The 23,716-nt window shown below is 39.3% G+C and overlaps 1 protein-coding gene across 1 annotated transcript in view; it reads left to right on the top strand.

Moving 5' to 3' along the window:
• LOC122811436 overlaps nucleotides 1-23,716 on the top strand; it is a 117,588-nt gene that overhangs the window by 11,953 nt on the left and 81,919 nt on the right. Inside the window, exon 4 of the mRNA XM_044083279.1 lies at nucleotides 718-783. Within this exon, the coding sequence (XP_043939214.1) occupies nucleotides 718-783 (66 nt within the window). The remainder of the gene's footprint in view (nucleotides 1-717; nucleotides 784-23,716) is intronic.

The following is a 23,716-nucleotide window of genomic DNA, read 5'->3' as shown; positions in this document are numbered from 1 at the left end:
TTTCCAAGAATGAGTACTGAGCTGAAATGGTAACTTAAATCTGCAAAGCTAATGCATTTATATCACTACATCTAATGGTGGTGGGGGGGGGTTGAGCCTATGATGCTTAAAAAAAAAAAAAAAAAAAAGTAGAAGGTATAAAGGGGAAATGGGGAAGGAGTTACCTCAGGCTGGCAGTATGTCATTTTGCCATCTGTACATCCTTCTGCATAGCCTTTAATATCTTGTATAAACACTAGAAAGGCAAGGAGGAACTGAGTTTTATTCCTTTAAATATTTTACATAGGTTTATAAACGGTTATTCTTGTGTACCAAAAGACTGGATTCAGACAGTTAAAGTGCATTTCCAGACAGATGGTTAAGCTTAAAAACTAAGCAGAGATGTTTTTAAGACAATAAACCTCAAATCAATGACATTTCTGGAACAACTTTAGCTTTATGGAGACTTGTTAAGAATGAATAATCCTATAAAATTGCCTTCCCTTGCTGTTTGATTACATGGAATGGATTTGCCCATTCTTTCCTCCATAAAATCACAGGTGATTAATCCATGACTCATTGAATAACCTTTTTTAATGAGTAAAGGCTAGAAATAGTGACCTCCAAAGCTGTAGACTCATCTCTGCTTAATTATCCTTGAATAATGCATCTTGTACTCTCTGCATGGTGTATTGTATTGCTATATATCACAATGTAACATTTTTCCTTGGTTTGCAGGCTGTATCTGAAGTTGCTGTGTGTGAAAAAGATGGCAAGGAAATCCACCAAGCAAAATCAGTTGAGGTATGGCAAAACCACTGTTTTACTCTATGCATCAACATGTTACTCTGGTCACCTTAAATGTTCAAGTAAATCTTCATTCTGAAGTAAATTGTTATAGCAAACTACAAAAGTCATGCATCTCAAGGTCTAAAAAGCATGTAATATTAAACATTTTTGCAAAAGTTAGATTCAGAACAAACTAAATGTCCTGCATGATGCAAAACTGTGAGGCAAGATGCCAGCTCTGTGGGTGGTAACCAGGAAATTGGAGTATCGGATCATTTTGAGGTAGTACAGTTCAGTTGATTTTTTTTAGCAATTTTATAACTAATGAACGAACATGTGTAGCCCTTCCTTCAGGAAAATATACTAATTGAAGCCATATTGCCAAATATGTTTAGTTTTCTGCAATTGTATAAAAATGCTACATGGATGGCAACAGTGTTGCAGCGCTTAGTTTATACTGAACTGCTAATTTTATAGCTGTTGTAACGGTGGTTACTCTTGCCAGTTGGTGAGAATATGCCACTTACATCTGTTGGTAGTGCAGCCAGAGTTCTTCAGATTTTCTCCAGACTAATAACATTCCAACTGTTTCTCTCCTTTGGCAAAAAAAAAAGCCTTTGTGGAGACATGGGTGCAGGCTACAGTGTCTGCACCTTTTATATCCCAATGCCGTGACCTCATTCTGCTGAGCCTATGAATTTATCTTTGAGGAAGGTTCTCTGCTTTTGAAGTTTTAGACTGATCACCTTAATGTCCCCTCCAATAGTGCCAGAGTTCATTGTACCTTGGGTTACTGCCGAGTTTCTTAAATTTTCCATATTCTTGGTGTCTGTGTTTTAATTAAATACAGAACCTCATGTCTGGCTGCTTTTCAAACATTTAAAGTGACCTTACCCAAAAATTAGACCAGTCCACATTCCATAGAACAAACTCCATAATTTGAGTCCAAATAGTCTTCAAACTTTGTGTTTGAGAACATGCCAACAAGAAGCAACATTCCCCTTATTGTCAGGTTTGTAATAACATCACTTCTCTAGAACTTGTGGATTAAGTAGGGGTTAAGAGAAACCAATCTAACCATCACTTCTCTAGAACTTGTGGATTAAGTAGGGGTTAAAAGAAACCAATCTAACCAGTCTGTGGTAAGGGTATGAGGACCAGTCTGTGGTAAGGGTATGAGGAGTAAAAGACAAGGAAATATGCTAATTCATTTAAACATTTCAACCAGTTTAAGGTCTATTGAAGAAATCTTTAGGCATGTGATGTGTATTAACACAGCTATTCCTAAAGTTAAAAAAAAAAAAAAAAAAAAAAAAAAGCTAAAGTAGAAAATGGCCAGTAACTGTAATATAAATAAACCCCGAGTGATGAGCATCCGGGACAATGGAAAGGAAAGGCTCGAGTGCTTCCTTTTAGAACCAGGAATACTGGTCAAAGATACACAGATGTATCCTCTTCCTAGACCATTGTATCATTTGGCAGTTATGTAATTGTGAAGGAAGATGGACCATACATCTGCTATAGCAGACAGTAAGGCTAAAGCCATATTTGGAAAACTAGATTTTATAAAAGCCTTTAAGATGGAAGTAGACTGACTCCAAAAAAAATGAAAGATTAAATTCAGAAATATCTAAAAGATATTCCTGTTGCAGCAATACATGTCTGCCCACAATACATGTCAGAGCCACAAGCGCTGGCCTTGTTCAAGAGAAATCTTGACCAATGGATGGGAGATATACCATATACCCCGGATTACCTCAGTGTCACTGCTCAACAGAGGCACAGCAAAATAATGGGTATAGTTCCCCATACTAAGGGGGGGCGCCGTAGCCACAAAACTATGGGCTAGGCTTGTAAATGCCCTCGGGCAGATAGCCTAGTATGAACCTATGAACCTATGAACTGGCAAGTAGCAATAACCAAAATTTTAAGGGCTCAAGAAATGGAGGCAAATTCTATCAAATGCTGACAAACAGTTTTACGGAAGTTGGATATTGCTTATGTGATTTGATTTCACACACTGCGTGCATATTGAAACATCACTTTCAACTTGTAACCTGCTTTTTATAACACTACTTGTTTGATGCATTTAAGATTGACACCATCTAGAGAGTCTTGTACATAGCTTTTGACAGATTACTCTTTGGGTTTTGATATCCAGTCAGATAAGTCGGGGAGTGATTTTAAAGATGACTGGCTTGCTAGGGAATGGCCAAAGTGGTTCTGCAAGGCTAAATTCGAGTCCTAATATCTTGTCTGTGCTTACTTTATCTTCTGATTCAGACATTTTAGTGTTTGTGGATGAAATTGGGTAGGTACATTACCACCAATGAAGACTCCTGTAATTTTATAGGACAACTTTGTTCAATGGTCCGACAGTAACAATGTGGTTATAAATGCATTCAAGCAACAAACGTATGCAATATGGAGATCCTAAGGTACATGATGGGATGACAAGGATATTAAAACAATTTTTTGGCAGAATGAGTTGAACCAGTATAATAAATGTGGAATATTTTTTACAACCTCGAGAGGTGATTAAGACTTGCATATCTTTTGTCCCAAATATGAATTTGTCAATATTCTTTGCAGTTCCACAATTTATTACCAATGGTTGGGGCTATACTGAAGTTACAAAAGCACATTCATGGTCTGTTTGGACTTGGTAGGATGGTGGGCTCAGCAAGTTGTTACAATATTGGCAGACATTTGGGGCTAGAGGCACCATAGAAAGCCCTAGGTCTTAAGTAACAAAGACTTTCAAGAACTTACTTTTTTAGCCCCGTTTTATAAATGTTAGAATGGCTAGTTGAACATAGGAGTTTACTATACCTTGGAAGGGTGAAAAATCTAGATTCTTTTAAGGTAGCCTTGCACAGTTTCGGTTTTGAATCGTGGACAAAGGCAATAAATCCATGGTTGTATCCTACCTCTCATCTTTACTAAATTACAAAGCAGTCTGATTACCTCCGGAAATCTATTTTTAAAAACCTAGTATGCAGACAGGTTTATTGTATTCAGAATTCTACTGATGGATCACAGATTTGCTCAGGAGTCCTGCATACCCAAACTTGAAGTGGTACCCCTTTCCAGTTCCCTGTTATCTGTAATGTAGTGTACATCTGCTTTTTAAAGGTTAACTGACCTGTTTTAGTATTTTGTTTGTGTACAGTGGTACAGGAAGTTTTCTTGTAGGATGAAACCTTTTGGAGAACAATTTCTCCAGCCTAATTGGAATAAAAGCTGGATTTCTCAAAATCCAGCTCTGTCCAGTTAGACATTTAAGATGTATTGTCGTGAAATACAGACAAAGCACTTCTGCATAACAATCCTTCACTTTTCACCGTTCGCAGTGCACTACAGTCTTACCCATTTTCAGAAATGCAGGCAAGCATTCTGGTTTACTCCCAAATGCATCCCTACTTGATCTACAGGCTTTCATATTTGCTGTAACCCATTTAAATATATTTCATACAAATCTTTTCACATTTTGTATAATAAAAAGGTCTGATAAGTTAACTAATTACACTATTCCTGTAATTTAAAACTTCAGTAATACGAAATTGATATTGTCAGTTTAAAAAAAACTACTTGACTGACCAAAACAAAAAGCCTGGCCACACCCACGAGACTTTTATCCAAAGATCTAATTTAAGTTTCTTTTGAAGCAGAAGAGCTTATCTGCAGTATCAAAAGCAGCAAAAAAAAAAAAAAATCTGTATACACAGCACCAGTCTGCAAAATGAGATTATTGTAAAATTAATCTCAAAGTACCTCTAGATCTTCCCATAAATAAAATTCTTTCCTCCAGATGCTGTTTTACAGGGAGAGCAAGCTTATTGGAGTACATTTAATTTCTATTTACTGTTAAAACTGTCCTTTTTTTTCCTCCTGCCAAGGGATGCCCACCAATTACTTTTTAGCAAGCAATGTCTTTGGCCTAAACAGTCCTCCACTTGGCTTTTAAGATCTTGTTAATTCAATTCTGCATGCCTTTATTCTAAAATGGTTGATCTGTCTAACTGAAGCAATTGCCTCACACTGTCGTATTTCCATCTTCAACAATAGCTGCTAGGAGTCTGGGCCAAATATACCCCCCCTCCCTCCACAGATATGAACTGAATAGTTGTCAGCATTTCCTACATCTGGTTAATATTCAGTCCCTTAAGCTCTACCTCCCACAGTAGGTTGATGCTTGGCCTTAAGTCATTTTGTGATGAATACAGTTCAATCTGATACCCTTTCTGTACAGAACTCCTTTATCAATATTTCTTTGCTAGGATTATGTAGTAGCCACCATCAGGCAGAGCTGGATAAATTTATTTATGGAATTACCTTGTTTAAATATGCCATTTGATTCTTTATAATTTAACTTGTTTAGTTTAAATTCTTAAACTTACCTCTCAACCTCTCAGAGCAAGAAATCTGGACAAAGGCCCAATTTTTATTGCTCTTATAGCAGGCTTTACATTGGCATGAATTTCTGAATGCTATCAAGTCAAACTCAAATGTCATTATTTTAACTTCAATCTTTAATGATTTGCCCACTAATTTGCCAGAAAACTGCAATTTTATGTAAAACGGACCAAAAATGAGGCAAAAAAAAAATCAACATTCTGCAAAAAACTGTACAGTGGAGAGGTAAATTGCAGCCAGCATAATATAATACCTCCAAAGTGAGGTATTAAATGTGACCTCCAACCAATAGGATTTGAGTGACTGTCATCTGAGTAAATTTCTCAGTTTTCCACCATGTGCTTGAGTAACCTACAAAAAGTAATTTCTATGTCATCTAATTTTAGTTTCAATAAAAGACAAACTTAAGAATCCATACCACCTTCAGACTTGCCATAATGTGACTTTGTTTAGCTACACTAATTATGCATGTAGTAATTTCTGTAAATATTTCAAAGATAAAGCAACATAGAATTGCTTAGCCTTGCATACTAATGTGTAGCTGGAACAGTTATGGACATCAGAATAAAAATGTGCATTCTAAAAATCTTAAGCATTTATAATTATGTAAATGTATAGTACACTTGCATACTTTGTTCCCCAAATTTTCCTTGACATAATAATGTGTGGTGATTTTTCCTGCATATGTAACTTGTGCCACTTCTTACACTTGCTAGAGGAGTCCTTAAATATGCACCAGTGAGGCAATGGGGTATCCATCTTATAACTATGACCCAGAAAGGTGAAACAAAAAATCTCCTAATTTTCAAGTAAAACAAGTTAAGGTGCGTCGTGGCACTCTGTTTCCACTGCAAAGTACCATCCACCAAACTGTTAAATGTGGTCAGGGCAAAACCTGAGGCCACTCACTTGTGTTGATGCTTAAACAGGGACTGAAGAAATGCTGTATCTCAAGTGATTAGACTGATAACTATAGGCCAAGAATGGAACAACTGACACATGACACTGAATAATAAAAAAAATGAATTAAAGCTTTGTTTCCTGAACAAACACCACCCCACTGAAAAGATATGCTGGTAACACAAAAAATGCACAACCGTTTCCTAAATAACAGAAACGGTCTGCTTTTAATGTACGACTCTTAATTTGCCCCCTGTGCATCTTTACTCTAGCAGCATTTTCAGGGGTTCAGTACTCGTACCAAAATGGATGAAAAAATGCATTGCATGATACAGAGCCCTATTTACTGAATTTATTTTTGCAATGGACTTTCCTGATTTGAAACTAAATACTAGTGATGGTGACATCTCTGAAATCTCTGAATAGTTGAGATGAGTTAGTGAAACGCACTCCATAGTCAGTAATGTTTTCAAGTCTTTTTCATAACTCAACAAGCTTGCCAAATATGCAAAAAGTGCTGTCACCAGGTGGAGAAAATTGACGAATGTCTGAACAAAAATGTATATTCCATTTTGAGGAATAGCACACCTAGGTACTTGAAGCTTTGGTCACAGAATGGAGGTCTGGTCCACTGGCATCACTTAAATTACACTTGTTGACAAAATAGTAAAAATCTTGGATTCATTCAGTAGATATTTCATCTGATTCCATTACTTTCCACAAAGTATATGGGAGTTGCCCACCTGTTCATGTGGTGAACCATGCCAGAGTATTATCCACCTTTTTATACAACTCTTTCAGTCCGATTGTAGAATATGGTGTCTTGTTCTAACAATTTGCACACCATCTGGTGCAAGTGAGGAAAGTACAAGCATTCTTTGAGAGTAGAATTGTAAGTGAAGAAAGTACAAAGATTCTTTGCAAACAGAATTAAAGGGGTTATCAGCTTGTATTATGACTTTTTTTTTAAATTAAGGGCAGTCTCTAATATGCTCATTAATTATTGCTCCATCCCTCTTCAAATTAGAAGTTATTTCCAGATGTTGAAAGTTGATGTCCTTAACTGAGCCTTTTCCATAATCTTACTTTGTCTCTAAACTTGGAGGTGAAGGTTGAAGGCTATTATCAATCTCCTTTAGGAAACCGGTTTGGGCATTAAAGGACCCCTTACTATCATGCAACTGCACTTGGCCAAAAAAAAAAAAAAAAATCCATACCATGAAACATGGCAGACTAAACTCTGCCCATTAATTCACAAAACGCATGGGCACTCAAGTTCCAAAATCAGACCCAGGGCATTTTAAGCTACTTTTGATGGTCAGTAGGTATTCAGCTTGTTTACCAAACTTGAAAGTATAGTTGTGAAACGCTTCAGCCTGAGTTTTCTGAAATGCAGTCTTTTAGAAGAAAATCATTTTGGAATGTACACTGTAGTCTCTAGGAATACTTCCTCATTTTACAAGTTGGGTTTAATGTTTTGTATGTACTTTCATATCCGCAACTTTCAAAATGTTTACAGGTTCTTATAAAGTTGTCATGACTTTAGCTTTCATACAAAAATTTCCGAGTTCTAGGTCACACTGTTCCCAAATTGAAAGACTTCTAGTTTTAGTTCCAAGAGGCAGGAATGGATTAACTTTTATTATACCATGATCCCCCCAAAACGTGCACGCTGATTGGCCAGCGTGCCCGTTGTAAATAGAGTTATACTAATGGAAAAAGGTCCGGTCGCCCGGACTTTTTTCCATTAGTATAACTGTTTTTTAAAACACTGTCTCGCTATGTTAAATGGGTTTAACATAGCGAGACAGCTTTAAAATAAGCAACGGAGATGTCCGTTGCTTATTTTAAAGCTGTCTCGCATGTTAAACCCATTTAACATAGCGAGGCAGTGTTAAAAACAACGGAGAAAGCAAGATCTCCGTTGCTTTTTTTTTTAGTGTTTCGCTATGTTAAATGAGTTTAACATAGCGAGACAGTTTTAAAATAAGCAACGGAGATGTCCGTTGCTTATTTTAAAACTGTCTCGCTATGTTAAATGAAACACTAAAAAAAAGCAATGGAGATCTTGCTTTCTCCGTTGCTTTTGCCCACAGCTCTGATGTACTGCGCAGGCGCGCAGTACATCAGAACTGCCGCGGATGCCAGACATCTGCGGAAGGGCAGTAAACAGGCATTATGCCATTATTTAAGAAAAGTAATAGTTTCTTTTCTTAAATAATGTCATGGTATAATAGCAATAACCCACGCCTGGGTGTGGGTAATGCTAAATTTACCCACACCCAGGCGTGGGTTATTGCTATATTACCTAAACTCTGAATTTCTGGTTTGCTTTGTATTGTAAGCTCCTTTTCTCTGCACTAACACTGGGCAGATGGCAAGACCTAAACTGCCCTTTCAGTGCCGAATACTCCATACATCTTCCCCTGGTCTCTTGTTTTCCCCCTTTTAAGTGTGTAGGAGTTTTCTTCAGTTTATAGAGGGTAGCTCTTTGCCATTTCTCAATGGTACCAGTGGCGTGCATTAGTTTTGTTGTTTTCTTTGCTTTTGTGTACATCTCCTTTGTAGTTTTGCTCCTCTAGCTTAAAAGTGCTGCATCTTTACGGCATTTTCAAAGGTAAAATTAATAGCAGTTAAGAATTGGGAGTTATTACCCTCCTAATCCATTGCCAGTTCTCAACCCTGCCACATACTCTCTCAGTAAGCTTCCCCTACCTGCAAAACTGGGTTGAAAAATGTTCTGCTTAATGTTAAGCTTAGCATCTGCTTGCTTTTTCTACACTGCCTTCCTTGAGACTGAAGATGGGTTATGGCCCTCTCATTAAATAGGGAAGGTTTTTTCCTATCTTTTCAACATTACCTGAGTATGGATGGAATTCTGCATGCTATAGCTGATACTGGAGGAAAAGAAGGCGGATAAGAATCCCATAAGAATGGGACTAGTAGTGGAATGTGCTTTCTTAGCTGCACTTCATTCTACGGAACCACTCACTTTCTGTTTACAATTTTTGTAGCAAGATTTTTCGCTAGTTTAAATAGTGAATGAGTCCAGTTACCAAAACATAGAGTATATTTAACCATGTAATGAGCTTCATAGGCAAGACTGCCATTCCACTATTTGAGAGGCTGAATGCTTTCAAACTTGAAATTAGTACCATTCTACCTTCCTTGGAGTTGGTGTAATTGTACTGCAATCATAAACTTCAGATGCAGGCAGTAGCATTTCTAAACTGACTTATCTGTAGAGAATGTGGGCCATGCTGCATTTTGGCAATACGAGTTTCTATGTAAATCCTAGCAATATAACAGTTCAAGCTGCATTATGTGAAATTAAACGTTGTATCAAAGCGTTTGACAGCACCACAGAAAAATTGGTGGCTGTGTGCCACACATGGTCCAAACCTGTTAGTTTGCTGCTCCTGCGACAAGCTGCTGACCTGCTCTAGCACTGCCAGATGAGAACAGGTAATGAACTTCCCATGTCCATCAGGGAGGATTTGAGGTGGGAATAAAGGAGTACAGATCTCAAAGTAGAGAAAGTAAAGGTAGAAGGAAAGTGTATGATACAGCCAATGTACTCAATCCTAATATTAAATTGCAAAATCAGTTGGTTCCACTATGATGTACTGGTAAGTCTGTGTAGCCAGACCTTGTGTAGAATAGCACATCTGCTTTTAGTGCTGTTAACAGGGCACTTTTGCTTCTCTGTGCATTTTCTTTCCAAAAGTACATGGAGAACCCAAGATTTGGACTGCTATGCTTTAGAAATATTGTGAATATTCACTGGATCAGAACACTGGGGGACAGTGTTTTGAGTTAGAAAGGTGCAGCAAGACTGCCAGGAATTGTCCATTGTGTTGCTCATACAAGGCTATTCCTAATCCTACTGCTCTGCGCTTTGTGGCCAACTTTCTCTACCTACACTTAAGTGCAACTACAAGTGTTAATAATTGCATGAGTAATCTCCTTTCTCCGCAATAGTAAATGCTCCAAATACATTTTTATATCTGTCCTGTATACCTGACTGAAGTAAATATTCTTTTAGAAAGTAAAAGTAGCAATGAGCCAGCATGAAATCAAACCTTGCATACTTAATGGCCTCACTTTTTTTTTTCTGAAACTGGGAAAAATCTTCAGTTTTTAATGCAACATTTTGAGAAAGAGACTGGCTTGAAATGACCCAACGTATTTGATCTATTTTTTTTCTAAAAATATGAAAACCCATTTTATTGGTGGTCCCAAGAAAAGGTTTTCCTTCAAAGGGTGCTTATTACAGCTACTGTAGAGGGGTTACTGTCTTGGCCATGGGCAACATTTGGTCCTTATTGCATGGTAGCATCATCTGGAAGTATATTCACCCAGATCACTAGAAGCTACATCTTCTTTCACTGGATTAATCGGAACACTTGAGCACAAACTGTAGACTGGCAAAGTGTGGCATCAGCACAGATATGTTTGCAAGCTGAAAGCTCCCATTGACATCCAAAGCCTCCAGTTATACTTGTATTGACACCGTACTTCAGGCATAAGAGAAATGCTTCTTACTCCCAAAATACAACACCTGTATGTACAGCTACTATCTCAAACTGTAGTACGTGTAATGCAGTATTAAAGTAAATGGTTGCCTCTGCTTTTAATCCCAGTGGCTCTGCTACCCCTTGAGTGTAGGAACCAATATATAGTACCTCTGTTTTGGGCTCTTGGATGGCATTTCAGATCGCATCAGGCAAGGGCACCATGACAGGTGAAATGATTCATAATGCATTGATAGCTTTGCAATATTTATAATCCAAGATTTTACTATTTCACCAAAAGTCTCTGAACACAAGATTTGTTTTTGCTTCCATATACTTATGTGGGTGAAACAGTCCCATCATAGCCATGGCTTATACTAACTTGATGCACTTATTAGTGTGTGTGTGTGTGTGTGTGTGTGTGTGTGTGTGTGTGTCGGGTATATAGTAATGTTCACTGAAAGTAGCTTCAGCAAAATTTCAGTATTGTCAGACAATATGCAGACTTGCAAATAGGAAAAAAGTTGAAGCCAGACAGGCATCTTTATGTACTTGTCATTTTGGAAACTTTTCTCTCTACTGTATTGAGAGATGTCCCTCCTAGTAGGGAAGTTGAGCATCTCTTGAGGGTAACTGTCTAACCAGTACAGGTCTGTTTTTTGCCAAATGAGCCTAGCCTCCCTGGTGGTGGTCAGGTCCGGTCCATTTCAGACAAATGGGGAAACTGTATATTTTAGTGCAGTGGGATAATATTTTGAAAATGTGACTGCAGATTAATGCATTCTTTAGTATTGAGTCAAATCTCTCAAGTGTTCATAATGATTGGTAGAGTGCTCCACTGCTTTACATGACCGTATATGCTTTTTTGTAAGGGGAGGCTTTAAGTACTTTTCTGATTACTGGGAGAAACTAAAATGAGTGTTCTGTGCTTTGAGGAGTTCCCTGTGGTTTATCCCAGTGCTTACCACGCGTCTACACAAATCCCTTAAAGATATCGGTCTAAAGCACTGATGGTTATAGAATAACTTACTAAATGTGTATTACTTTTGTTGGACATTTTGAAAGGTGGACTTTTTAAATGTGAGGTGGAAAAGCAGCAAAGTCTGAATTTGTGTACCCTTATGTCTTTCCTCTAAAGACATATCAAGCAGATATTGCAGTAAAAGCATCTTACAGGTACTATGGAAATGATGCACAAGTGATGGTACTGCTGAAAAGGAGCTCATTTTTTACCAAAAAAATTGCTATGGCTTGCAAAACTGATTATTTCCCTGGCAAACTGAACATTTTGTTAATAAAATTGATCTAAAGCATATATGTAATGTAAAAGGAATTTTAAAAGATGACGACAGTATACGCTGTTTGGCTTTACTTCAAGGCAGAGATGGAAAAGTCTGTACTGAAATGGAATTCCCCCTAATGGTGATTGGCTCATTCTGTTGTCTTTTGTTTATAGACCAACCTGAAGGAGCCTTCCAAGGATAGAGTCGTGCACCAGTCATGCAGTAACGGCTCCTACAACAACCAAGGAAATCTTGGCACAGGAGAGCTGCATTTCAAGCAACCGTCCCAGAGCTCCTATGTTCAGCATCCCTCTTCAGCATTTGGTGCAGGTACTAGTTCAAGACCTTTCAATGCCTTGTCTTGGTATCAACAGTCAAGGAGACGCTTTGATACAGTAAGAAGCTGGAGTGCATCTCAAAATCGTGAAATTGGCTATTTGACTTCCCAGTTAAGAAAGGTGCAGAAAAAGGAATTGAATATTTATTACAGTAAACTAACTTTAGAAAAGTATTTAGCACTGGATATTGTCCCACGAGGCTTAAGAGTAAATAAAACTCCTTACATGGGCTTCGATAACGAAACATCTGAATTTGAGAAGAAATGGGTAGCTTCAGCCCATACCTGTTCAATAAGCTGGTTAAAACTACTAATTGAGCGAGACATTAGAAACCATCAGAAGGTAGTTACTGAAACTGAAGAACTTGAAGAGGAGTTAAAACGACAAGCTGGTAGAAAAAGATACTCCAACATCATGAAGAGAATATCTGCTGAACTAAAGAAATATGAACAGGAGTTGGTACAGAGGAAGCAATTTAAATTAAATAGAGACATTAAAGACTATGAGACAAACCAAGTATTTGCTTGGCAACGTCCTCAGTATTTTTCAAGAAGCTGGTCGAGAAATGAACCGCTTCTGTCCAGGACAATGTCTACTTCCTTGAATAGTCTTTATTCATATTGAGCTTCCTTTCAGAAAATGTGAAAGCAATGCTGCATATAGTTTTCAGTTAAAGCTGATGGCCAGTACAGATGAGTACTAAGGGACTCGCATGTATTTCTGACAAGCACATATATGCAAGTAACTTTGCTAGGATGAGACTGGCTGCTCCATGCCAATTATGAGAGGAATGTATCCAGTTTCAGTGGTTAAAATTAACTGAAGGCTGGCAAGCTTTTGTCCATGGGCTTAAAGAATGAGGACGTTTCTATGACTGTTAAAAGCATTTCTATTTAGGCACGCACAAATTTTAATTTTTCTATGGAAACCTGGTTAGTGTGCAGTTAAGGCTGAAGACGTCTGGACACAGTATTTTAGAAAGTTTTTCTATATAGAAAACATAACTTATTTCTTGCATTTTATATATTTTCTGTGGAATGTACTTCATTTTCAATTTCCTGGTAATTTTGATTGTACCAGGCTTTCTAGTGTGGTGCTATAATAGGTTGCATTTTTTTTTGTATGGGGCAAGTATGTACTACCAGAAACTTGAAATAGTCTTTCTTATGGGACTTTTCATTTCAATGCCAACAGCTATTTATTCTAGTCTCCATTTTGCAGTAACTGCTATTGAGTGATGTTCCCACACTTTAAGAATGTGAATTGACTGACCCCAAAAGAATTTGCATAAAATCCCAACGTTCTACAACACATTGTAGGGGAAAATCGGGGGTCACTACAGAATGATGTACTCTAAAAAGCTGCCACATGATGAAAAAGCAAATAGTTCAAAACAGTGCAGGTATTGATGGGGAATATTTTCTCAAAATTGTAATTCTGTGGATAGGCTTTTCTTTAGGATGACCTAAACCTCTGAAGCAACGGTAGCATGAAATCCAAGGACTTGGTAAAATGAAGGAACTAGTGGGATATTAACAATCTAAAGGCCATCATAATGCAAATTCAACATGCCAGTAACTTCTATCTATAGATCCCAAAAGTAGAGGGTCATGCTCATGGCGACCCTGTCCTACAAAACCCATTACTTATCCATTTTAAGATGGATTAAGGCACCTTATCCTTTGTAGGTAAGGTAGTTGCTCCGAGGGTGAGAGGAAGATATACCACATTTAGTAAGTAATATTCTGCTATGTACTTTTAACCAAAGACTTGGGATGGAAGCTGCAGAGTGGTGCCCTTGAGACTCCCTTAAGTTGACAATTGAGTGTCTTAATAAACCTCTGCATTCTGTCTTGATTTAGAGGTGGGATTTTGAGTGTGCTTATTTTGACTAGACTGTGATCAGTTTTACTTTTGTACTTTATGACCAGGTATTGATTGTGTGTGAACTCTGCTAGGATGAAATTACTCCATTTACCAAGTGAATAAATGAGGAACTTGTGCTTTTAAAAAATGTAAATAATTTCTGTAAGTCTCCTGGCCAAGGTGCCAGAGAGTTTAGTTGACAATAAACCTTTTTTCTAAACTTTCTTCAATGTCAGTTTTTGAAACTGGTCTGCATTTTTCCAAGTTTGAGTGCAGAAGTCCTTGCAGAGAGCTATCCAAGGTGTTTTGTACAGTGCTTAAATGTAGTGGTTATTTTTTTTCCTTTGCTTAAAGAGGGGTAAACTACCGATGGAACAAACTCTCTCAAATTCAACTGATGACTCGTTTATTTAATTTAGACAGAGGCAGACAAGGCCACTCCATGGAGAGCAAATAGCTTTTGCTACTGCCAAGAAGTAAAAAAAAACAAGAGCTCTGCATTGGCAATAGTTTTACTATAAAAATGTAAGGTTATCTCTGCAGTGGTTTTGATTTTGTATGTGTGACACTGGGATGGGGGGGGTGCATGGCTGTCTGCATCGTAAAGTAATTTTTGTATCGAGTGGTACATAGTGCATTTTCCAGGGTCTGTGACCCTGTCTTTATTCACATTCGTTCCAGTGGTTGTGCTGTTGAAGCACATTTCTTTCCCAAGGATGCTTTTTTTTGTAACAAATGGCTTAAACCAAAAGTACTCATCCCATCATTTGGCTTTTTTATGAAACATTTTTTTTTTCTGTGGTTCTTATGAGAAACATTTCCTTAGCCTTAAGATCACATCCCTTGTTTTTCCAGCTAGAGGTATTCCACCTTCAGTTTGTGTGGCTGACATGGGCACTACGTATCTGCTTCCTGTTTTGATATTTTTCATATTCCACCTTCAGTTTGTGTGGCTGACATGGGCACTACGTATCTGCTTCCTGTTTTGATATTTTTCAGTCAGCCACGCATGGCCATATCTCTGTAGGTGTGGTGCTGCTGACTAGATTCTAGGAAGAGCTTTTAAAGGAGTTTTTAAGTTCACGAGCCATTTTTAGCATAAACTATTTCCCTTTTTTTGTGTGGGGAAATCCCATTTGGTTATTGATTGCCCTCGCCTATCCCATGTTAATATCCAGCCAGGAATAGATTATGTAAACAGTCTTACTCATACATTTGGGGGGGGGGGGTTATATGACCATTTAGGACAGAGTATAACCTTTCAAGGTATTGTCACTTGTTTTTGCAAGCTTTGCTGTAGATAGTTATGTTAAACTCTTTTAATCGCACAGTAGCAGCAAAGTATGCTCAACTAGCACCTAATAGTGACTTAAGTTGCAGTTCTTCAGTGCATCAGGCTTGCCCATTTCAAAGGTAGGAATCCTGTCTGCAATGCCTCTTCTGTTTGCTATAGAAACATTTTTATATACTAACCTAGATGTGAATGGAGTTAAATGAATATGCATTTCCATAATTTTTCTCTGGTGCCACAATTGGGGGAAAGGTCAGAAGATGTGGCCTTTCTGCATCAGAAATGGTACAGACTAGCATCCCAAAGGGAAATGGCCATTCATACATCATAAAAACTTTAATTTTCCAGAAAGCTTTGGTACCCCCAACAGTTAATCCCTCTGAAAATATTAACACTAGTATTAACTGTAGTATTTTACTTAGTCTAACATTCATCTTGCGATCTTGTTTGCAAACTTGGTGTCAATCGCACCTTGAGTTGATCATGTTGGAGTTGGTCTGACAAAGTTTTGTGGAGGTGACAGTCCTCTAGCAGTTTAACTCCACCTATTCTATTTGTCATTATCTGAATGGAGAGGAGGAATTGACATGTCCATAAGGATTTTAAAGGCTATATCCCAAAGTACATCAATCCATTGGCCAAATGGCCCAGGATGTTGTAAGAATATTGTATCCAAGGTGCTGCATGTAAAGGGAGAAGCTAGATGCTCCACATGTAGTGACCCTGCATCAGTAACTGGCTCAAATCCCCAGAGCGACACATGGGGCTCAATATTTACTTGGATTATTTTTTTGAAAATAACACTCTGCATTGCTAACAATTGTTGACAGTGGAGATCAACACTGAAATACGAACAGCATTTATATTATAATAGACTCAAATATTTTGCTCCTTTAATACTTTAAACATAATAGCATTACATTAATAAAGAACACAAAGGTAAGAGGTGAGTATTACTGTTAGCTGTCCCCACTCGCACTGTGGTCTCTGGGGGTAACTGAGTCTAGACAAGGAAGCTTTCATTTGTGGTTTCCCCATAAGGCTCTTGATACTTGTGTATCTGGAGTGATCCCAGTCCCCCTGAGCCCCATATGCAGAATGGTCTTTCAGCAGTACCACCTGCCACTTAGGATTTCTTCTCCCTCGCATGATGGCTCATGAGCAGAAACTTCATGGAGATGGAATATAAGCTCCAACAGGGACTTTATGGATACAGATGTCCAGTCAGTGGATGGTCAGTAATCGCACTACAGGTGAGCAGGCCAGACTTTCATCAAGCTGTCAGTCCACTTTCAAACATTCAGCAAATCTCTAAGCACAATATACATGTCCAAATGTTACCAGTGTTGAATGTTACTGCACTGTCTGGGTCGGAGTGCCATACTCCCTGTAAGAAGACAGGATTCCTCCAGCATAAGGGGAATTCATATAAAAATTAAAAAATCTCTGGATTTTTTAGGAGCTTGCTTCCTTTCCCAAAGCTCCTTTAAAGAGAACTGTTTCAGGTCTTTCACTAGACCATAGTAGGACCCCGCACAATGATGGCATTACCAGAGTTCTGAAAACTTGCATGCTAGCTTTCTATTTGAGAAATCCCCTTCTGGTACTTGTCACTGGAGGCTTCATGATTGCATTCCACAGTTAAATGTTGCCAATGATTTCTCCAATAAAGACACATCCCTCCCCTGAGGTCCTTGTCAGCACCCTCGTCAAACTGTTTATTTCATGTAATAGCTAGATATTCTGTGCTTTCCACTTGCAGTGAACAGTTTATGGAAGTCCAGGTGTTCCCACAACAGTATCAGTTGCACACATTTAACAGTGCCACCTATTTGTAAAGCAACCAGAGTTTTTTTTTGTCCATGGGTCATTTCTCTCTACTGCTCAGCAATATATGGTGAATAGCTTCTGATGTCTCTCTCAAACTGGGTCTATTGTCTGGCTGACCACCTGCAGCATGAATGCTACTGTATACTATGATCTGGTCTCTCCAGACCACTTGTTTCTAGTAATGAATTTACAAACTGTCTAATATCCCATATTTACCGTCTGGTGTGAGAGAGTACAGAAACAACCTGCCATATAATACTGAAAAGCCAGTGTGCAGGAACTCTTCTTGAAAGTGTCAGATGCCATGCTAATTGCACTGCACATACTAGCAGTGACGGACCACCTGTAAGTTTTGAATCCAGCATTTTGTATGCAGATAATACAGGAAGACCTGAAATGGTAGTCCTCCCCTTTGCACCAGATGAAATGGGTTTGCTGGAGTATTCACAGCAACCAGCTTAGTTCTTTTCCTTATTAACATAACACAAGGAACCTTGGAACTCCATATGATTCATTACTTCTATGCCTTTTCCTTGGGCGTGAGACAGATTTTCTTTGGCAAATAGATATGCTTTTACACTCGCACCTTGACTTGTCAACCTTGCCATATTTTAGCCTGAGGCTAGTGCCTGCCCGCCCCAGAGGCTCAAAAGTCAAAAACAGAGCCAGCAGCTCTGCAGCTTCCTAGAAAGCTCAATGCAGAGGAAAAAAGTTTGTCAAGAATTTGGTCTTGTAGGTGAAACTTGGCAGAGCTTCTTTGTTATGCAGGAATCTGAAAAGCCGATATTTCATCACCTAGACACTTGGAAAGTAATCAAAAACTGAAGCTAATGTAGCTAGATCTAACCTGTCTCAACTGTCAAAGACCTGTAAGGAGTGGTCCTTTCCAGACGTTGCCATGGCAAACTCTGCTCAAATTGCACTTGAGTGACTGCTGGAGTCTTTGGCTCACGCTCACACTCGCACAGGCACGCTCACACTCGCACAGGCACGCTCACACTCGCACAGGCACGCTCACACTCGCACAGGCACGCTCACACTCGCACAGGCACGCTCACACTATCAAATGAAAGTATTAATCCTAGAAGTGTGTGCAAACACAGTTGGCAAAAAATAGGTAATTGATGGCCATGCTTGGGCAGGACAATGTTTCGGGTAGAAGTGTCCTGCTAAAGAGCCTAAAACCAGATGGTCATGCTCATGGGCCACCCTGTCCTATAAAACTGATTAGTTATCAGTCTTGAGATTAAGGAGCCTTAATTTGTCATGCTGCTAATCATTTGGATCGTCTTGACTATGGTAAGAACACAGGATTTCACAGAATGGCCAGTTAGGCTAGAATAATCCATTCACCACAGACTTCTCGCATTTGCCAATAATACTGTCTGCTTGCTTCAACTGCTCTGTAGCTAAAACCTGTTTTTAATGGTGCATATATAGATGAACTAGAAAATCATAATAGCAAAAACTAAAATTACATTTAAACATTAATTGCATTTAATTTTAAATTATATTTAAACATATTACCAGATTTCATTTCCTGAAATTTTTGGGGGGAGAATATCTCTCCCTATCAGCTGAATGGAGACCTCCAGTGCTGGCTTGTATCTAGTGGAGGTATGCTAGCTCTAAGAAACATGAAAGGTCCTTGTCTGAGGGGGCTGCCTCTTCAGTATACAAGCACTGACGGAACAAAACTCTTCTCTAGGTCTACAATTCTCCTCTGCTATTTACCACCTGTGTAATGGCCTGCTGAGAGCATTTCTTCAGTAGGTTGATATTAAACCTAGCATTTTTCTCATGGGTTAGTATTCTGTTGAGGTACAATAAACTCGAACTCTGGAGACCAGAGCCTTTATATATTTTCATACCTTAACATGAATGTGGTTTGCCAGTAGTCTAGGTAATTACACAAACTCTTGTCTAGATGTTCTTTGTGTTTCACTGTTGCAGTCATTACATTTGGGTAATCTGCTGGCAGGTTGCCCTCAGTTGGCCTGAATTCCAAAGTCTTGGGTCCTAGTTGCTGTCTTCTCTTCTATGACAGGTCGTCAAGGGTATAAAACGTGCAGCAGACACCATTTTCTTTAGTCTTTCTTGCCGCGCGGTGCCCGAAGCAGAAGCCTTTGGCAAGGGCCGGTCGGCCGACTACTGAAATATTCACGTTTGAGTTTCAGAACCAAAGTCTTCAATAAAGCCAAGTACCCCATTGGGGAAACTTTTTTTTTTTTCTTGCTTTTTACTGATGTCAAAAAAAGTTAATAATTGTATTACTTGTGGGAAGCAAATAGTATGTATTCCTTGCCTAGGCCCTGATCACAATGTGCCTGTCTGTTTTGTGCTAGATTTAACCAACGCACTAAGCGTCTGTATATTTTTGCATACAAGTATTTTGGAAACAGATTTAACTACCCAGAGATGTCGTTAAATAGCAATTACTACCGGAGTACATAAAAACGCAAAGAAAAGGACAGAGCAAGGCAGTCGAGATCCAAAACCGATTAAGCTTCTCCTAAGCCAGTCGCCAGAAGAGTGGCCTAATGGTTAAGGTGTTTGCCTTACAAACACAAGGTGCAGGGTTTGAGTCTCACAGGGGATAATCAGCTAGGCTCGCAAGGGCAGTTAGCCTAGTACTAACCTATGAATGAAGTTAATATAACACTTCACAATTTCATTAAGGTACCTACTCAGCACAGATCCTCGTGGTGGCCAGCAGAGTAATCCAAGCTTCAGAGAGCTAAAAAAGCGACTTTACCTGATTTAAGTATAATTTTTGTGGCTTTCCACTTCTATTTATCTAGCAACTGTATTTCGCCTGCTTGCTGATACATTGTTACTGTTTTTCTGCATTTATTCTGTTTTTGCACTTGTTTCTCAATTTGTTACTTTTAAAATCTGTAACTGTTGCAAATTGTTTGTGTAGGCTGTGATAGCCGATTTATAGCATTTATAAGTGTTTACTGTATCTGTTTCTGCTTGTTTTCTGAAAAAAAAAAAAACAAAAAATCTCTTGTTTTCCGCCTTACTAAGCTAGAATAGTCCAGTTTCAGAGCTTGCTGATCCCTGGGCTTTGTTTGCAGTTCCTGTTACTGAATCTTTACCTAATTTGGAACAGAGGAGATTCCCTTGCTTACCAGTGGGAGTGGGAAGCATTGAGCTGCCTGTTGGTCCAGTTTTGTGAGGTTTCAGCCAGTAACTTGTAGTTTATTGGTCGTTTTGGGCCAGTTCCTAGCTTCTTTCAGCCCCCTGATATAAAAAACGCTAAACGCGTGTTTTTTGGCTTGTACCTACTCAGCACAGATCCTCGTGGTGGCCAGCAGAGTAATCCAAGCTTCAGAGAGCTAAAAAGCGACTTTACCTGATTTAAGTATAATTTTTGTGGCTTTCCACTTCTATTTATCTAGCAACTGTATTTCGCCTGCTTGCTGATACATTGTTACTGTTTTTCTGCATTTATTCTGTTTTTGCACTTGTTTCTCAATTTGTTACTTTTAAAATCTGTAACTGTTGCAAATTGTTTGTGTAGGCTGTGATAGCCGATTTATAGCATTTATAAGTGTTTACTGTATCTGTTTCTGCTTGTTTTCTGAAAAAACAAAAAATCTCCTGTTTTCCGCCTTTAAGCTAGAATAGTCCAGTTTCAGAACTTGCTGATCCCTGGGCTTTGTTTGCAGTTCCTGTTACTGAATCTTTACCTAATTTGGAACAGAGGAGGTTCCCTTGCTTACCAGTGGGAGTGGGAAGCATTGAGCTGCCTGTTGGTCCAGTTTTGTGAGGTTTCAGCCAGTAACTTGTAGTTTATTGGTCGTTTTGGGCCAGTTCCTAGCTTCTTTCAGCCCCCTGATATAAACACGCTAAACGTTTTTGGCTTGTACCTACTCAGCACAGATCCTCGTGGTGGCCAGCAGAGTAATCCAAGCTTCAGAGAGCAAAAAAAGCGACTTTACCTGATTTAAGTATAATTTTGTGGCTTTCCACTTCTATTTATCTAGCAACTGTATTTCGCCTGCTTGCTGATACATTGTTACTGTTTTTCTGCATTTATTCTGTTTTGCACTTGTTTCTCAATTTGTTACTTTTAAAATCTGTAACTGTTGCAAATTGTTTGTGTAGGCTGTGATAGCCGATTTATAGCATTTTTAAGTGTTTACTGTATCTGTTTCTGCTTGTTTTCTGAAAAAAAAAACAAAAAAAATCTCTTGTTTTCCCGCCTTACTAAGCTAGAATAGTCCAGTTTCAGAGCTTGCTGATCCCTGGGCTTTGTTTGCAGTTCCTGTTACTGAATCTTTACCTAATTTGGAACAGAGGAGATTCCCTTGCTTACCAGTGGGAGTGGGAAGCATTGAGCTGCCTGTTGGTCCAGTTTTGTGAGGTTTCAGCCAGTAACTTGTAGTTTATTGGTCGTTTTGGGCCAGTTCCTAGCTTCTTTCAGCCCCCGATATAAAACGCTAAACGCGTTTGGATTTAGCTGAGTTTGTGAGCTGCTACTGTTGCACACTAGGGCAGCGCGGGTTAAGCAGATTTAAACTATTAGGGCTACCTAAATTACACTCTTCAAATTTTCCCTTAAAACTACCTTCCTCGAACTATACTACTGATCTAATCAGCGTATCCTATAACTAAAAGATCATCTCTACTTGACTCCAAGTAGACTATTCTCTATCTGTTAAACCTAGCACTTGCTCCTACAGTACTTATTACCTTGATACGGCACTCTTGTCATAGATAGTACCCCAAAAGGCAACCCCCATTTCTGGGTCACCCACATCCCGAATCTTTTTAAAGTTTTTTGTCTATCCTTCTAGCATGTCGAGCGATCAGTTGCTAGTGTCCTCTCCTGCTCAGCTGGTGAACCTGGGAATATTGAGGCAATGTTACAATTGCCTCATGTACACAGACAACCCTCTCCTCCTCCCACAAAACACAAATACATGCAAGAGATGCAACTATACAGCCAAACTGGAGGCTGAGCTCTCTCAACATAGGACTGGCAAGACCAGTCAGGAGGAGAAGGTTACCACACACACTATAGACCCAGTCCCACATAGTACCATTACAACGTCAAATCATACACATAAACACACAGACATACTGGGAGGCTCTGATCAAAAATCTACCAAAACAGCAGAGGCCACCAAAGCAGACACCCAAACAACCACCACCTCAGAACACAACACCTGCAACACATAGACCTCACAGTCAGAGTGTCAAACAGTCACAGCCCTTACTTTAGGCCAAACACAATGCCAGACACACTAGTCATTGGTGACTCCATAGTCAGACACACTGATGTCCCGCCACCAGACTGAGTAAGGAGAAGGTCACAGTAAGCTGCCTGTCGGCGCTAGAATCCGCCACATAGCAAAGCACTCAGGTCTCTCAACAGCAGGTACAAATATGACTCAGTCATTGTCCACGCTGGTGTAAACGACCTGAGACGCACTCCTTGGACTACATGAAAAGAGACATTGAGGAGCTCTCTGATTATGTAGCCCAGGCAGGTATGACCCTGACCTTGAGCAGTATCCTACCTTCACCAAGAATGATGCCACAATACAGAGATAAGATGATCAGCTTTAACAATTGGCTTAAACACTGGTGTCATTCAAAGGGATCCAGTATCTGTCTGCCTGGGATGACATGCTGGACAAGCCACGCTGCTTCATAAGGGACGGCTTGCACCTGTCACCCTGGGATTCGGATATTGGCAAAGGCTCTTGCCACCCCATAGTGCCTTTTTAGGCAAGGCTCAAATTCTAAACCTACCACCCTAGAACACAAAAAGGAAAAAAACTAAGGGTAATGCTGCTCAATGCCAGAAGTCTAAATCTCAAAATGCACGACTCGAGGCCCTTCTCAGTATGGAGAACATCGATGTCTGTGCTGTGACAGAAACCTGGTTCAAGGCTCCTGAGAGCACCCCAGCTATCAGGTTTTACCTCATATCATGCGTTCCGGCCCCAAAATCCGACAATACTAAGAAAGGAGGAGGGTATCCATATTCATCAAGGACACCCACACCTCAAGACTGGTGGCAACGCATGATGCATCGGAGACCATCCAGGTGCAATTAACCATAGGCAAGACTGCTCTGCAAATTGTAGCATGTTACAGGCCACCCTCACAAACTCAGGAACCTCACATGGCCTTCCTGAAAACACTAGAGGGGATAAATGTATCACCAAACACCATCATACTAGGTGACTTCAATTACCCTAATATAGACTGGGAACACTACTCAAGCCCAAACACCCTAGCCCAAAAGTTCCTGGAATTCATAAACTCAAATGCCATGGAACAACTAGTCACCATCCCACAAGAGAGATAACATACTTGATCTCATCATCACGAACATGGGAGCACAATGTTCAACACCGAAGTATACCCTCACTGGTGAGATCAGATCACAACCAATCTCGCTGGAGGTCCTCATCCCACCCCACCTGAAATAAAAAGACCACAGTAAAGAACCTCTCAAAAGCCGACTTCACACTTCTACCGACTAGGGGG

Source organism: Protopterus annectens, chromosome 9.part0 (genome assembly GCF_019279795.1).
Source record: "Protopterus annectens isolate FY-2018-M chromosome 9.part0, PAN1.0, whole genome shotgun sequence".
NCBI lineage: Eukaryota > Metazoa > Chordata > Ceratodontiformes > Protopteridae > Protopterus > Protopterus annectens.
Note: the sequence above shows the minus strand (reverse complement) of the source record. Positions and strands in the feature narration are given on the sequence as shown.